Genomic DNA, 18,024 nt, shown 5'->3' on the forward strand with positions numbered 1-18,024 from the left:
TTGAGATATTTTAATTGTAGATGTTTACTTCGTGTAATGACTCCCTTGCTCTTACTTGAGCTAGCACTAAAGAAACATATACACCCCATATCTTCCCAAATTGTTCAGCTTCCTGTGGGGAAAAATGCATTTTTGAAGAAACAAAATATTTCTTACACTTAAGAGGACTAACCTTCCTTCTTTTTATGGGCTGCCTCAACCCATTCACATTACACATCGAGAGAAACAATCCACTCATATTAATATTTGACAGACATATTATAAAAAAATTGATTGTGCGCCAAAAACAAAATTATAAAAGATCACATTCCAACATTAGTGCAACAATCAAACCCAAACTTCCCCCCGAACCAAACAAACAGATAAAAGAAAAATGTGCACATTAACCTTATGCACGACATTGCCAAATGGCGTACATCCCTCTAAACTCAAACAATCCATGTACACCTACGAGAGCCCCTGTGCCAACCTTGCTGTCGGATTGCTTAAGTTTCTATACAAATTTTGTGAGACAGAATTACACAAGATATAATCTATAAAACAAACTCTAGCCAACAATCAGAATAAACAGAAAGGACATGTAGATTCATCCTCATAACCGTCCCAAAGGTGTATTCCGCCACAAAACAAACTCCAGCCGCTAGGTGCAAACAGCACAAAAAAAACAAAAACAAAAAATAAATTTCCTCAGTAAAAACGCATGTTGAGTGAGCCGGCCCAGTCGGATGCTACATGAGTGCAACAAATGACCTAAATCACTAATGATTTGCAAGAAATACTCCACAAAACCAACTCCAGCCAATAGGAGGCATAAGCACAAAGAACATGCAGATTCATCCACACAACTGTCCCGAAGGAGTGTTACTCCACAAAACAATCTCCGCTAGGTGGAACTAGCACAAAAAGAAACAAAAAAAGGTGCTCAGTTTCCTCGGACAGTCAAGTGGATGTTCAGCGAGTCGTCCATTCGGCTGCAACGCGAATACCACAAAATAACTTTGTCCATCATAAAGTCAATTGACTTCGCTTGTTGGGTACATGTAGATATTTGGCGACAATCCTTATCATCTATTCTCATTTTGACAGGGAACATCAGTGCAAAAGCGACCTTCCGTTGATGTAAGAGTTTCTTGTATTCCTTCAATCTATCAAAGTCTGGGAACCACGTGAGCTCACTCGATTTCCAGTTTATAGCCTATGTCGAGCAGACTCGGAAAGAGCCCGTCCAGGAATTTCACCATATCCTGTACACTTTGCTCCCTCAGGAATTCCAACAATACAGACATTATTCCGCAGGCTAAGGTTCTCCATATCTTCCAACTTCACCCAGTCATGTTCCAAATCCACCTCGGTCGCCAGCGGATTAGCAGATAATTCACGCTCTAATGACTCCAGATAATCTATCAGTTTCTCGACATCCCCCAGTCTTGTAACCACCTCAGTGAATTTAGTCTCCATGGCAATGATTGATCGACGTATTACAGCAAGATCCTCTAAGTCAGAAACGGTTAGGTCAGCATTGCTGACATGTCTCGGACCAAATGGACTCCATAGAATTATTCATTCTTTCTCCAAATTTTCAGGACATATGGCAAATTGGTCTAAATTGGAAGCTCTTGCTCTGACAGCATATTGCCCTGCCACATGTTTCCAACCAGGCACCTTTCAATGGCCCAAGCAAGGCATTAAGTATTTAGGCATTTTATTTCCAGCAAATTTTAGAGATTTAGTTAGTTCATTTGGACCTATTAATGAAAAGGTTCTCGTGTGATGTGGACAGGTGTGCTTCACTACATTCGTCTATGGCAGGGAAGGTCAACTGTTGCTACACTTTGTGACCTTTATGAAAATGGAGCTTTGAGATCATTTGAAAATATAACCCAGCAATTTGGGATTTCTAGGTCTCAATTTATGATACCAACTTGATACTTAAAATAAAATAAATCTGATATTGGATGAAATTACACAGAAAATTTGACAAAGAACTGCATAAAATCTTACATATTCCAATTATGCCATTTCTTTAAATTTTTTTCTTGATTTCATGTTAAATGCTTTAATTAAATGTTCCACTAAAATGTCGTTTAATCAAATAAATACTGTACAGCTTTAATACAATTAAAATATAATAATTTTCAACAATATAGAGCCAATAATATAATAATAATAATAATAATAATAATCAATAATTCAACATTATTTTTTTTTAAAATATTAACAACAAAAATAATATAATGCACAACAGATCTTTACAGTACTAATGACAACATTAAATGTAAACAATCTGATTACCTGAGGCAAAAGGCTGCCATGGCTGTATCCCAACATGCTGATATTCAGTACACTTGCTTTTGTTATAGTTAATAATATTCTGCGCTAAGATTCAAGAATTCTGGGTAAGAGATGAGAATTTTATTGGTGATGTTTTAGATACTCAAATTTTATTCTGCCCCAGACTATGTATATTGGGTGATGGGGCTGTCACTAAAGTAGGTGACAAACATACAAAAAGCTGGGTCAAAACTAGTATAATGATTGGCAGACAGATAATTCTAAGAGGATGGAAGTCATGAGGCACTCCCTCATTTTTAGAATGGTTCACCGAATTGGGTAGAGTGGAGGCATTTGAGTGGCGGATTGTCCTAAACATCTTGGCAAAATAGACACGCATGGCAAGAAATGGGACAGGCAGTTGGCCTTTCTGGAGGGCTCCAAGTGAGGACTATGTGGAGAGAAACAAAACTGCGGTGGTAATTGTATATTCCATTCTTTGTGGAATTCTAACATTTCTCATTGATTTTTATAATTTTTATGTTCCGAAATATTTTCTATTGTTTGTTTGCTTGTGTGCGCATGGTGTCATTTAGGCTTTGACCACTGGGTTATTTGTTGAGGGGCAGGGTAGAGTTGGGGAGGGGAGGGGGATATAATGGGAATTTTTTCTTCTTTTACTTTTTTGTGCTTTATCATGCAGTTATACAATGACGTATTGATTGATGCATGTCATCATGAAATCAGAGGCCTTGCAATTTGAACAAAAGTGGTCAAAAGATATGTATATTAAGACCAGGTAAAAACTGTGATGTGTCTCACTTGTCTACTTGTGATCACCCAAAAAGCATCTTATACCAAGTGTTTTAACAGTGCCTAGGACTTTATCGTTTAAAATTCACAACAAACTGGACTCTGGTATTGCAATTCCATTCCAGGAAGGAAAGACATGGAGGACTATTTGTTCATTATTCATTAGATAGCCCTGTATATCAGCAGCAAAGTTGACTAAACAAAAACAAAATCCAACTGAAGTCCAAGCGGAATTTTAGATGACACTCAAAAACAAATATCTAGGAAAGCATGTGTTCATAATGTAACATGGTGCAGTTGAGGGCAAATTGTGGTTTTAGCGATACTTATGGCAGACACCTTGGTGGAAAATGTGTCGGTTCTGTAACACTGAATGAGCTCAGTGGGCGAGAGCTTTTCTTTAACTGTCAGAAGCGAGGACACTCACACAAATTGGTCACGTGGGGGAAGGAATGTGCAGCTGAGGATGTCAGCAATACTGTGCACATTTTCACATCCCTTCCCCCAGCTACTTCCTTTCTAATGATGAGATGAGGAGCAGCACACCATTAAAAAGGAAACATTGCGCAGCGAGACAAGAAATGTCACTTCTGCGTGGCCAAGAAGAAAGAAAAACCGTGAGAGACTAGCCATATAAGCAGGGAGGAGGGGGTGCACCATTTTGCCTAGCAACGTGCGAAAGACATAAAGCAGCTTCATCCGTTCAGCATCCCATCATCCGTCTCAGTCAGCGTTTGACACGAGAGAGGCTGCTTAATTCCTTAGGGATAGGGATTATGAATGGGGACACTTCAAAGAAAATGGCCAATCGCTGACCTCCTAAACCACAGAGGAAGAGAACGTCGCCTGTGAAATCTATAGAAAGGGTGGCTGCAAATCAAAGAGATGTGGAGCAGAGAAGAGCTGAATGTGGAGGAGATTTGAGCCGCGGTAGCTTAAAAGAGAAGACAGCAATGCATACAACGTCCATTTGCGACAGGACTGTTGGGTTCTAATGGTGCATAAGAAAGGAACCATGTTTAAGAGTATGCCAACAGCAACAGCCTTTCAGTCCAAGCAAAAGGTATGTCAAACCAGACATATTAATGTTGAAGATCAAATCAGCATGCATGAATTTGTCTATAATGCTAAAAAAAAAAAAAAAAAAACGCAGTGCTGTTGCGATTCATTCATCCCAGCAATACTGGTTTAAGGATAGTTAGCTTTGCCAACACAGTGTTGACATCCATGTGGGCTTTTGTCAGATGATCTGGAGCTGTGGAGGATGTGAATGAAGGGAATTTACTCTGATTTCTGCCAAAACAGGGGAAAGCATTCAGCTTTAGCACTGCCTCTGAGTGGGTGCTCACAATTAACACGTTGTCTAAGTGACACCGCAGAGTCAACCACATATACACTGTCTGCAACGTATACGTGAAGACAAACATGCATTTTGAGAACGTGATCTGGAAGAAACAGGGGAAAAGAAAATGACAAACAAATCAGGAATCTGTAATGCAAACAGTGCTTCTTTTAGCACGCTACATATATAACAGTAGTGTGTCTGTTTCTGAAGTAGCTATGCAGTTAAATCCAGGACAGATAATTGAGGGATATTTTTAGACTGCAAAATATCAATTGGACAGGTTTAACAATGTTAGGGTGCATCAGTAGAGCAAGATTACTAGCAATGACCATTGGATTACTACCACTGATCATACGCAACAGATAAAAGCACATGTTGCTTTTCTGGAATCTCCCTGAATGTGTCAGAAAGCAATCTACTGTCAATATCAATAATGTATCGCTTGACATATATTGGTACTAAGGTTGAGCAAATGTGCTTAATAAACTGCAAAAAGCTTTGACTTACACAAATAATCTGTTGGTTAAAGAGAGAACAGGTGATGCACAATTGTAAGTGCAAGGCTCGTGATAATTTTAGCATAAATGAAATGAAGCAAAACTGTGTTATATTTTAGCATCTTCAAAGTAGTCACCCTTTGCCTAGAATTTGCAGACATGTACTCTTGACATTTTCTCAACCAACTTCTTGAGGTATCACCATGAGATGCTTTTTAATCAGTATTGAAGGAGTTCCCATCTATGTAAAAAAATATTAATTTTTCCATTAATTGTTTACAGACAGATTGTTTCACTTTTAATTGACGATCACAATTCCAGTGGGTCAGACATTTACATACATTAAGTTAACTGTGCCTTTAAGCAGCTTGAAAAATACCAAAAAATGATGTCAAGCCTTTAGGCAATTAGCTTCTAATAGGCTAATTGGAGGTGTACCTGTGGATGTATTTAAGGCCTACCTTCAAAATCAGTGCCTCTTTGCTTGACATCATGGGAAAATCAAAAGAAATCAGCCAAGAAAAAAATATTTGTGGACCTCCACAAATCTGGTTCAACCTTGGGAGCAATTTCCAAATGCCTGAAGGTACCACATTTATCTGTACAAACAATAGTACGCAAGTATAAACACCATGGGACCATGCAGCCATCATACCGCTCAGAAAGGAGATGCATTTGGTTACCTAGAGATCAACGTAGTTTGGTTCAAAAAGTGCAAATCAATCAGCAATGAAGATGCTGGATGAAGCAGGTAGACAAGTATCTATATCCACAGTAAAAAAGGCTGCTTAGCTCAGAAGAAGCCACTGCTTCCAAAACCGCCAGTTTGCAAGTGCACATGGGGGACAAATTTATTTTTGGATAAATGTCCTAACTGTTTGGCCACAACGACCATCATAATGTTTGGAGGAAAAGGGGTGAGGCTTGCAAGCTGAAGAGCACCATCCCAACCGTTAAGCATGAGGGTGGCAGCATCATGTTGTGGGGTGCTTTGCTGCAGGAGGGACTGGTGCAGTTCACAAAATAGATGGCATCATGAGGAAGAAAAATGATGTGGATATATTGAAGCAACCTCAAGACATCAGCCAGAATGTTAAAGCTCAGTCACAAATGGGTCTTCCAAATGAACAATGACCCCAAACATACCTCCAAAGTTGTGGCAAAATGGCTTAAGGAAAACAAAGTCAAGGTATTGGAGTGGCCATCACAAAGCCCTGACCTCAATCTGATAGAATATTTGTGGGCAGAACTGAAAATGCATATGCGAGCAAGGAGACCCACAAACCTGACTCAGTTACACAAGTTCTGTCTGGAGGAATGACCCAAAATTCCAGCAACTTATTGTGAAAAGCTTGTGGAAGGCTACCCAAAATGTTTGACAAGTTAAACTATGTTAAGGCAATGCTTCCAAATACTAACTACATGCATGTAAAATTCTGACCCACTGGGAATGTGATGAAAGGTTTAAAAGCTGAGATAAATCATTCTCTACTATTATTCTGACATTTAAAATAAAGTGATCCTAACTGACCTAAAACCGCAAATGTTTTCTATGATTAAATGTCAGGAATTGTGAGTTTAAATGTATTTGGTTAAGGTCTATGTAAACATCTGACTTCAACTGTATTTAGATATATAATGAATATCGTCAACAGGAAGAACAAGAGAGATGTAATTTTTGTAGCCATATCACCCATCCCCTAATTGGCACTGACTAACGTTTTTAGAGACAAAGTTATTAATAGGTCCAAATTGATTCTGCTCATTGTTTCGCAGTCCCACACATCCATGCTTGAATGTGGTGGGAAAAGATTCTGCAGAATTAAATATGGTTAAATGGAGACTTGAAAAACTACACTTCTCCATAGCTTAAAGCAATTATGAAATTAGCCAAAATATTTTAACACGCAAGTGGTGGTAATGTGAACACTTCGTAAATGGTGGCCCTTCAAATTCAGATTTTTTTAAGTGCAAATTTTCAGGCATTGATTCGGTGCAATCTTAGTCTTTGGCTGATCTGCCACGTCTCGCAGTTTATTCAGCACCATTTTGACATGCACCAAGTAAAAATGAAAGGAATCCAGAGGCAGTGGTTTATGAGTTCATTTAAACTGTTAAATTTGGTAGTGCTACGCCTAGCAGTTTTTAATGCGAGAACACATCCTGTGCATCACATGCCCACTTACAGTGTATATACACTAGAAGTGATTGGCATTGAGTTGTGACTAATTCAGCACTGTAAGCTGCACATCAACTCAAGACTTCAGCAACATTAAAAAGAGAGAATACCTGTGATAACTTCCTACTGTATCCTACTTAACTTTTAACATCAGGATTTTAAGCTATGTTTGGGGCCATTCACACAAACACATTTCTGCGTACTTTCAATGTAAAAAGGCATAGAAAGAAATCTTTGAATGTTGCATTACATCTCACAGTTTTTTAGCATTTTCTGCAGGAGCCATGCCAAGGTAAAAGAACTTCAGTTTCTTAGAATTGTTGTAATCCACATGGTTACATTTTAATAAGCAGACCAAAAAACAGAAACCTCAACAGCTGGCTTTGATATAGACAGACGGTAAAAAAATATGAGCATCAAAAATAGGAACAGGCTGTCTGTCAACTAGACAGTGTTTCAAGTGTAGACAACAGTGTTGAATATAATGGTAGTGATCAAGTTTAATTGGGTTGCAACATGCTACTCTCATCCAATGTGGATGTGTTATATGTTAGTTTTGGCCCACAAGGGCTGCCTTATCAAGTATAAATAAATGTCTTGATCACCCTGCTCTTCCAAAAAGCTAGTCCTTCCTGAATCCTGAGAAGGCAATACTAAATCTTCTTTTCTCCATGTATAGTTGCAGAGTGAAAGCTCGCCTGGTACTTGTTGACATTTCTTTTTGATAGGAAATCAATCAAATGTAACATTTTGAAAAGATGCCAGCATTTCATCAGTGTGTAGGGTGTTGTTTTTCCAATCTAAGCAACACTGAACATTACATTTTTCCACTGATTTGACTTGGCACTCTTCAACTAGATCACAGCCAGATACTTTACTATTGTTTTCAGTCAGATTGGAACGTTACATGTAAAGTTCCAGTCTGACAAGTCATGCATGTTAGGACTTTATATTATATTCACCATTCTCAGCCTTCGAATCGACGACAAATCGGAACAGAATCTGCAGAATTCCACAGAAAGCTCCATCGATTTTCACAGAAATTGCACAGAAGTCTTACGCATTAATCACCCTTTCAGGTTTATAAAAAATTCTGGCCAATTTAAAGATGGATTCTGCTACATTGAGTGTAGGACTCTCAGTCCGCTTTACATTTTATCATATTCAAATCCATTCCCTAAAAAAAAAAAAATCTTTCCAATTCTTTCCCTGCAGATCTCCGGACATCTGGATTCACCGTACAAGCATGAAAGGCTGCTGACAAATATAAAGAATCCAGAGAGGTACTTCACAGACTGCACACAGAGGAAAAAATGAATTGCCTGCAATTCAGTGTTAAAAAGATCACCCAAAGTCATCTCTTGGCGGGTCATGCTACCGCTGTATTTACACTTCTCAAAAATTAACAGCGTGTTTGTTAGCCAGCACTGAATAAAATCATGAGGTGGAAGCGCAGACGCTGCTGCGCGCACACTGCTTTCCTCCTCATTTTGCTCTTGTGTGTGGGAGGGCTTGTGGTACTGGGACAATGGAAGCGTCCTAGGGTGAACCCGGTGACGATGACAGATAGAGGGGTCCACATCTTGAAACCTGACTCAAACTCTAGCTCAATGAAACAGAGCAAGTGGAAATACCCTGGAGTGCCCCCTATACCACCAATGTTTGATGTCAAACTCAGCTCGGCTTTGGATGAAAGTTCACAGCAGGGGCTGGAAATCTCCTTGGGTTCAAACATCAGTTTAAGTGGAGAGATAAGAGCAAAGAGGACACTTGTGGTCGAGCCTTTCAAGTATATCCTTAATGAGCCAGAAGCATGCATGCAAAGCGCTCCCTTCTTGGTGCTTCTCATTGCAGTTGAGCCAAAGCAAGTGGACGCAAGGAATGCCATCAGGCAGACATGGGGCAACGAGAGTGTGGCCGGAGGCTTGGGATTTGTCCGCCTTTTCCTCCTGGGTGTTAAGGATGACAAGGGAATAGGCAGCAAAATCCAGCGCACAATAGAGGCTGAAAGTCGTCAGCATCATGACATCATCCAGCAAGATTTCCAGGATACATATCAAAACCTTACCCTCAAGACTCTGATGGGGATGTACTGGGTTGCAACATATTGCCCCAGTGCCAGGTACGTCATGAAGACAGATAGTGACATGTTTGTCAATACCGAATACCTTATACATAAACTCTTGAAGCCCAAGGAACAACCAAGACAGAAATACTTCACAGGGTATCTCATGAGAGGATATGCCCCAAACCGAAACAAACGCAGCAAATGGTACATGTCCCAAGAACTGTACCCCAGTGAGCGATACCCTATCTTCTGTTCTGGGACTGGGTATGTGTTCTCAGGTGACATGGCACACAGGATCTATGGAGCATCTCTGAGCATTCGCAGGCTGCATTTAGAAGATGTTTACGTGGGCATCTGCCTAGCCAAACTGAGGATAGAACCAGTCCCACCGCCAAATGAATTTCTGTTCAACCACTGGCGAGTGTCCTATTCCAGCTGCAAGTACAGCCACCTGATCACCTCCCACCAGTTTCACCCTAATGAGCTGCTGAAGTACTGGCAGCATCTACAGAGCAACAAGCACAATGCCTGCATCAACATGCCATTGAAGGTTAAGGACAAAACGAGCAGAAAACTGCTCTAGAGTCCGAGGTTTGGATCCTCAATAAGTGTGGACAAGAAAGTTTAGACATTCTGGAGGTTTTACCAAATGCAACAGATAAAAAGCACATGAGGGTTTTGGACAACCTTACATGTGCTTTTTTATTTTTTTTTTCCATTGTTGTAACTTTGAAGACAGGTTATGAGTATTTATCTACCTTTATAAATCTATGACAGATTAAAATGTGTACAAAAATAAGCTGTTTGGGTTTGATCTTGTCATCTACTTTGTTTTTTTTGCAAAAAAGGCTATAACAAATTTGGTTTTATTTCTCAACATATCATTTCTGATTTGTAAAAAAGCAGCATTGCTAAAAATCTCAAAATCTTTTAAGTATGAAGGAATGAACTGCCTATGATGCCAATGCACCAAAATTAATCAAGACCATTTTCAACTACGACAACATATGATTTAAATGATCAATGCCTCGATCATCAAAACAAATAAAAAAGGTCCAATCCATCAATTTAAAACTCCACAGTTGATGAAATACAGCCAAGCAGATAGTACAGCCACGAAATGCATGTAATGGTTGGCATTCATCTCACTAGTAGAGAGAAAACTCAATAGACAGCCACCTTGCTCACACAGCTGCCTTATAAAAGGCCACTTCATAAGTTTTCCACAGAAGTTACAAGCCAATATTAACCTTAGACCAAAAATAACACCCTCAATCAAAAAATAAATAACTGGAAATCACTAGGAGGGTTTCTTAGTAAAACATTGACCAGGTAACTATATAAAAAGAGTCAAGTGTTAATCGGGGTGACGTGAGGCCAAAATATTTGTAAGCCATTGATTTTCATTTTACATCTCCGCAATAGCATAACAGGAAATCAATAAGTTTATTCCATGTGACATCCACCACAGCTTACAGCTTACCTGGCTCTGCTGAAAAAAAGTCCACTGTGTTATGACTCAAAAGGAACAGTTCACCCAAAAATATAAATTTTCTAATCATTTACTCACCCTCATGCCATCTCAGATGTTTGAATTTGTTCTTCTGCTGAAAACAAATGAAGATTTCTAGAAGAATATTTCTGCTCTGTAGGTCCATACAATGCAAGTGAATGGTGACCAGAACTCTGAAGGTCAAAATATCACAAAGGCATCATAAAAGTAATCCATATGAAGCCAGTGATAAACTCGATGTCTTCTGAATAGATCCAATCAGTTTTGGGTGAGAACAAACTAAAATATAACTACGTTTTCACTGCACATCTTGCCATTGCAGTCTCTAGGCACGATCATGATTTCAAGCTCGATTACACTTCCTAGTGCTTGGCGCAAGCGCAAAAGCACTACATGGCACTATAAGAAGTTTGAAATCACAGTCGCCAAGGAGACATTTTGATCTGTTCTCACAAAAAACCAACTGGATCACTTCAGAAGATACTGATTAAACCACTGGAGTTGTACAGACTGATTTTATGATGCCTTTGCGATATCTCGACTTGAAATTTTGGTCACCATGCACTTACATTGAGAGAACCTAGAGTGTGGAGATATTCTTTAAAAAAAAATAAAAAAAAAACTTTGTGAAAAAACTTGGGAAGATATACATACACATCTGGGATGGTATGATGGTGAGTAAATTATGAGAATTCAAATTTTGGGGTGATCGCTCCCTTTATTAACAAATGACGTTCAAAAGTCATCAAAATGTTCATGGTTAGCAAGCGTTGCAGTATACTATGAATCTATGAGTTAATTACACTAATATTTGGCCTAAACAGTAAAATGACATTTCTAAGGCAAATATAAAATCATGAATTCAATGCATGATTTTAATAAGATTTTAATTCAACTAAGGCTGCATGATAATGATAAAAACAATTGAAAATTATTTTCCCTTGATACTGCAATTGGGATTATTTTAATTTAGATTTGTTTTTATATAAAAAAATATTTTAAAAAAATTTAAAAAAAGAGAGACATTAATCTTCAGACAGATGTATTTTACTGTGATATACTGTTATACCATTACATAGTCTACACTATTTATTGTTCATTTGGTGTTTCATGTTTAAAATCTACGTCTTGCAAAAAATGAAGAAGTTAAAATAGAAAAAATATAGTTTAATACATAATATACTTTTGTATTTTTACAAATAACATTTTTAAAATCAACGCAAAAGTGGTTTTGGATATATGCTAGTGTCTACTATGCCACACCTATCACACTATCTGAAAGATCAGGAAAACCCCAGATCCAATTTTTTTCTTTTTTATTATTTCTATTATTATTAATTTTTATTTATTTTTTTCTTCAGTTTGCCTGGTCTTGATTTTTCCAAGAGAATGAAACAATACATTCCTCATTTAAGATTTATAATGGTCTGCACTTCTATAGCGCCTTTTTAACCTTAGCGGTTTTCAAATCTCTTTACACTCTCTCTCATTCACCCATTCATACACCAATGACTGCAGAACTGCCATGCAAGGCACAAGTTCAGTGTCTTGCCCAAGGACACTCCGGCATGTGGAGTCGTGTGGGCCAGGAATCGAACCACCAACCCTGCGATTAGTGGCCAACCCGCTCTACCACCTGAGCCACAACCACATTTATAAGTCACAGAATAAGCACAGGGCAGATGACTGTAATCAAATCCTTCCTTACTCCAACGGCAAAGATTAATTTAATGTCCAGTAATGTTAATTTAATAAAGCCTGATAAACTTGAAATTGTCCAGTTCAGACATTGTCCTTCGACTGCTTTTTAAACAGCACAGTGGTCCAAAAGGGAAGTTAATTAAATTTCTTTTCAACAGTTGGATTCAACTGTGGTTCAAGTATTGACCACAACTTAACATGAAATCTTAACATGTATATTTTTAAAAATTTTTTGGGGGGGGAAATAATAAATAAAAAATAAATAAAATAGGCCACAAACAATCCATATAAACTTACCGTCACTGACTTCAGTGTCATGCCGTGATATGTTCCCATGGTGTCGATTTTGAATCCCTCCGTTTCTGTTAAAAGAAATCAAAAGAACAAAAATGTACATTTGTTAAAATATACCTCACACAAAAGGCAAACTATTCGAACAAACCTCAAAAAAAAATAATTCTTGGGAACGTTTATCATTAAATAATTACATTTCTCATATCGTCACAACATTACAAACTTAGATGCTGCAACAGTTAAGGCTGGATTACACTACCCCACTTTTAAAATATGAACATATTATTAAAAAAATACTAGGTATCACACACTTAATGACTATGTAAATTGATACAGAAAAAAACCTCTCAATTTGATCTGATCACAACAAACTTGCACAAACCCTCCTGTTCTAGGAGACACATGGCAGATGTAAACAAATGGATTCGGCAGATGGGAGGTGCTGCTACTTTGTGTTCAGAGTCACGAAAGAAATGGACAAAGTGCATATGGGTGCATTCTTAGCAGGGGCAATGCAGTCAGTATGGCCTCTACAGATTGCAACACGAGTTGGAGGTGAGCGAGTGCATGAAAATGTAGACTCCTTGACTGTTTGGTCAAAAGGACTGTCAGCAGGTTGAGGCGACAACCAACTCACCCTCTTTCCCTTTGAATCGCTCCTGATCGTATCTGTTGTAGGCAGCAGGGACTTGCTGTTTATTTCTTATCGCTGGATCCTGTGGGATGTTGAAAATACTTATTTCAATATAAAGAATATTGATATATATATATATACATAGGATAAAATGTCTGAATTCATCTATTTGTTCTGCGTATTTCATATTCCGAAAAGGAGAAGGCGTCTAAACTCAGCCAATTAATGATTCAGAATACAGAGTTTCTATCTGAAACACCAAGTTAATTTCAAGATTGATGTACTTCACAGATGGCACTATTATGCTGCACAATTGACAAAATACCCTTATTGGCAGACAAAACATAGTTTAAGGGTTCCCACCCTTTAAGGCACAATTTCCCAGGACACAACTGCCCTAAGTGTAATACTTAACCAAAAACACATGCATCCATTTAAATCGAGCTTTTAATTGGATGTTTCTGCATGGTTTTGATGGTTTCTCACCTTCAGATAAGCAGATTGCTACATGGCCCAGTGAGATTATAAATCCCTGCAAAGCTGTGAATTAAATAAATGCATAGTCTGTATGTGCTGCACACTTCAGTGTGTTCTGCTCCCTTTCATTTCAAACACATCAGAGCCCGTGTGATGATCATGAAGTGTTTTCAGTATGAGCGGCTGGCTTCACACATTCATTCTGAAGCGTGCCTCACTTGCAGATTATATATTTATTCATTAAATCACAGGCTTTTGCATTTTTTTTTATCACACTAGAACATATCTCGATTTTAATTTGATTGTGCATTCAAACATTTTAAATACATGTCATATTCTATGCAATTCTGCATTTTATAGCTAATGTCATTTTTATGACTAGATTGTGAAATTCCGTCCATGTTTTCAGCATACTACATGTGGTAACCATGTTATAAGCAGACTTTAATCCTTGAATTATTCAAAATTAACTCATTTCACAACCTGAAGTGTGAAGCCCCAATCACCACAATACCAACTCAGGATGTGACTTTTTTTTTTTATTATTAATATTTTTTATTTATTTTAAATCAGTGGTACAACCGTTATCATTGTCTAAAGTTTATAACTCAAATGCTTTTGTGGTTAACAACTGCAATGTAGGAATGAACATTTTGTATTTTGTACTACATCAATGCTTATACTATTCTGAGGGAGCTAGGCAGAGATGACAGCATATGAGGAGATAAAGTATGTGACAGGGATTCATTCATGACAGTTAACCGTTGACGTTTTTTCACAATGTGCAGCCGCCGGCAGAGACAAACGGTATGAATGTGTATTTGACTCCTATTCCGAGTCCCAATCGTTGCCATGTTTTTGAACATGTAACAAAAACTTTAACAACACAGTCAAACAGTTCTATTATACTTAAATACTTTTCAGGACAAATCATTATTTCTAGGACATTTTGGTATTTTTCTAATTTTCCATGACTTTTCATGACTGGAAAACTACATTGCAAAATTACAGGATGTGTGAGAACCTTCAGTTGCAAGATTCTTTTTCTTGTGTTTTCCCCTGCAACTCAGAGACCCGCTAGTTTCCTCTGATTGTTTATGGAACATAAATATAAGATTCCTGAAATCCTTCACTCACTTTGATTTGTGAAATCATGAGTAGGATCGTTTTCATTTCTGAAGTGACATCAATAAGTAAATGAGTACAGAAATGTAGTGAGAGGAAAAAGTATTTTTTCAGCCAGTGTATAAATGTTAAGTAGCCTAGATGGTGACAGTTTCATGATTTTTTTTCGTATACAATTAATGCAGAGAAAACAAACCTCTAAAATGATTTGTTAACCATGACTTGACTTAACATGACTTTTATGAAAAACAGTTTCCATGGGACCAAATATCGAAGATATTTTGGTGACACTTTATAATAGCTTTCATTAGAAAGTCATTACCAAGCTATACATAACACATCATTAGTTGTTTATATGCATTTGCATACAAATACATTGTAATTTTTAACTACCTGAATCAACAATAAATGATCTACTAAGCATTATAATTATTACAAATGGTTACTGAACTTTTTTAAACCACCAATGACCATGGACTTCGCCTATTTACACACTTTCCAACTTAACATCCATTCTTACACATGGCAAAAGAGGATGTTTCAAAGAGGAAATGGAAACCACACACACACACACACACACACACACACCTCTTTATATTGAAGTGTTGAGTACTCACCACTTGAGTCTGGTTCGGAGTCCGTCTCTGTTCAGGTACTCGCCCTTCCTCCCGTGCCTTCACTGATTGCAGGATGGCAAATATATTTTTGGAGAAGTTCTACAACATCAAAAGATAATTTGTTACTTAGCTGAAGCACAACTCATCAAAATAGAATGAGGTCAACATTCTCCAATGGAACTTGTTTTACTTAAGAAAAAAAAAAAAAAAAGAAAAAAAACACATGGAAGACAAAATTGGCAGTGTTGACATTACATCCAACAATTCAAAAGACAAAACAAAACTACTTTAAATACGATCAGTCCAGAAAAGCATTTCTAAAAATTGGTTTAAATTTAATTGGTTTATTACTTGGTTTAATTTAAATTAATTGTATGCCATATGGTTAGTAAATGGGTTTTCTTTTTTTAGCTGCTCAGACAACAAAACCGATTTAAATCATATATGGAAAAAAATGATCAAGGGTATGTCTTTGATTAAGTTGAAGCACAGAATAACAGAAAAGGAGATTACAGCGTTTCAGGAAATGCACAACGCTGTACTGTCAAATACACATTGCATTTTGTGTCGCAATAAAAGCTCCTTGTGAAGTAAACAGGACAGAAATATATTACATTAGTATAAAGCAAATCTAATTATCATCAGAATAATAATGATCATTCAGCATTATATTATAATCAACCTGACGTGGTCCACGGTAATATTTTAGTCTTAAACAATGGGTTGGGTTCCAAAAATAAGTCACTGTAGTAACTTTGTACAGTAAAAACATTTGAAGGTAAATAAAGCGAAGTTACTATGTATCACTGTGTATGAAATATAAATATAAAGTGCATATCAATGAAAATGATTGAATTTCATTCTCCCTTATGTAAATACAAATCTAGTAATTAGTTTGTCTTTAAAATATTTAATCCACTTGGCTACAATGGCTGTTTGGATGAAATGATGGTTCAAATAATTCATACATTTCAAGATCAATCTTTTACTCTGCCAAATTTTGGCTGGTAAATATGTTCATATTTCAGTCACCAGCGATTCTGTCGTATAGTGGTGAGTGTTCAGCAGCAAGATCCTTTCTCTCGCATATTGAGAGTAAAAGTTATTCTGTGTAATGTTTGTCCAAAGACCAGATCAACAGGAACCATTTGTCATTGAATAATGTCTCTTTTAATACCCTTTGTTCTTTACAGTAAGATGTTGATCAATCACGCATATCTCAGATGAAATAAAGCCATTCAGTCAGTAATGTAGCAGACTGAAAGGTAAGCATCAGATGGCAGAAAGCATGTTTTTTTTTTCACACTATGTTGTTCCCTAGTTGGCAAGACGCAATGCTGGAAAGTAAATAAACAAATGTCCAACTTTTACTCACCGTGACAAACAAGTCTTTTATCTCTTGAGACTGCATCAGCGAACCATGAGTTATTGTTAGTGACTTGTTATACATTAGCCAAATATTGCTGATGTTGTTTTGATAAGCAAGAACTTAAAGCTGTACAATTTAGAGGTACTTTACTTAAGTATTACCATGACATTTTCTATTACTTTATACTTCCACTCCACTACATTTCAGAGGGAAATATTTGACTTTTTCCAATGTTGATAAAGTATAATAATAAATATTAGTTTAACAAATCAGCGTTCCAAGAACCTTTTTATAGTCATATTGGTTTTCGTTCCACCTCAAAAGTCTGTTTTCATTCCAGCTCAAATTTACTATATTAAATTTCACCCTCTAAAATCGGTATTGGTCTAAAAAATTCCATATCGGAATTCATATATCGGCTCTAGTCTAAATAACCTATTTTAATAAAAAAGCCTTAGCAAATGTTTGTTTTTGCCTCATTATCTACCTTTACCCTTTTCCATTAACAATTCTGATTTCAACGCAGAAAGCCTCAAAACTGTTTTTTCTCTTCTCACCTTGCCACTGCTCTGTAAAATTGTCGTCCTTGTTCGCCAGACTCTCTCTCTGCTCACAATGTCTCTGGTCACATCCATTTCTGCATCCACAAAGCTTCTCTGTTTTAGGGTAATGTCATCATCCAGGTCAGTCTTGATGGTAGAACGCTTCTTAGCCATGATCTTGGCTTTGATGGCAGCAATTTTCTCCACAGACATGGCCTCTGACAGCGATCTGAGATGAGGATAAGCATGATTAGTTACGCAGAAGACCTACGTGAGCCTGTTAAACTTTCAAAAGAGACTAACAGTTTAAGCTAAGCACATAACATTCTAGACTAAAAACACAGATGTATAATAATCGGCCATCAAATCAGTAATCATTGTAGTTCTGCAACAAACTACTAGATAATTAATGAAAATCAACGACAACGAATTGCATTATCGATTGGTTTGATTTGTGTGGTGAGCACGAAGGAGCCCTGTCAGAGACATCATTTTTACAGCCTAGTGAAGAATGTATTTGCATGATGAAACTCATAAAATTAAATGGCAACAACTTGTGGAAGTTGAAAAACATGACGC

General features: G+C 37.3%; 2 protein-coding genes across 5 annotated transcripts in view; one reads left to right on the forward strand and one right to left on the reverse strand.

Moving 5' to 3' along the window:
- The window catches only part of LOC127644984 (beta-1,3-galactosyltransferase 2-like), a 30,739-nt gene extending 20,788 nt beyond the window's left edge, over positions 1–9,951 (forward strand). For 2 of the 4 annotated variants that reach the window (XM_052128464.1, XM_052128462.1), the window contains exon 2: positions 8,321–9,951. In XM_052128464.1, the coding sequence (XP_051984424.1) occupies positions 8,545–9,756 (1,212 nt within the window). In that variant the 5' untranslated portion in view covers positions 8,321–8,544 and the 3' untranslated portion in view covers positions 9,757–9,951. Of the gene's footprint in view, positions 1–2,631; positions 2,751–3,621; positions 4,148–8,320 lie in introns of those variants that run through there. The other 2 variants (XM_052128463.1, XM_052128461.1) reach the window with 2 other exon arrangements.
- The window catches only part of LOC127644983 (parafibromin), a 44,858-nt gene that overhangs the window by 18,760 nt on the left and 8,074 nt on the right, over positions 1–18,024 (reverse strand). The window contains exons 7-10 of the mRNA XM_052128460.1: positions 17,461–17,674; positions 15,535–15,633; positions 13,319–13,397; positions 12,685–12,749 (exon numbers count right to left, since the gene is read on the reverse strand). Of these exons, the coding sequence (XP_051984420.1) occupies positions 12,685–12,749; positions 13,319–13,397; positions 15,535–15,633; positions 17,461–17,674 (457 nt within the window). The remainder of the gene's footprint in view (positions 1–12,684; positions 12,750–13,318; positions 13,398–15,534; positions 15,634–17,460; positions 17,675–18,024) is intronic.

Source organism: Xyrauchen texanus, chromosome 6 (genome assembly GCF_025860055.1).
Source record: "Xyrauchen texanus isolate HMW12.3.18 chromosome 6, RBS_HiC_50CHRs, whole genome shotgun sequence".
NCBI lineage: Eukaryota > Metazoa > Chordata > Actinopteri > Cypriniformes > Catostomidae > Xyrauchen > Xyrauchen texanus.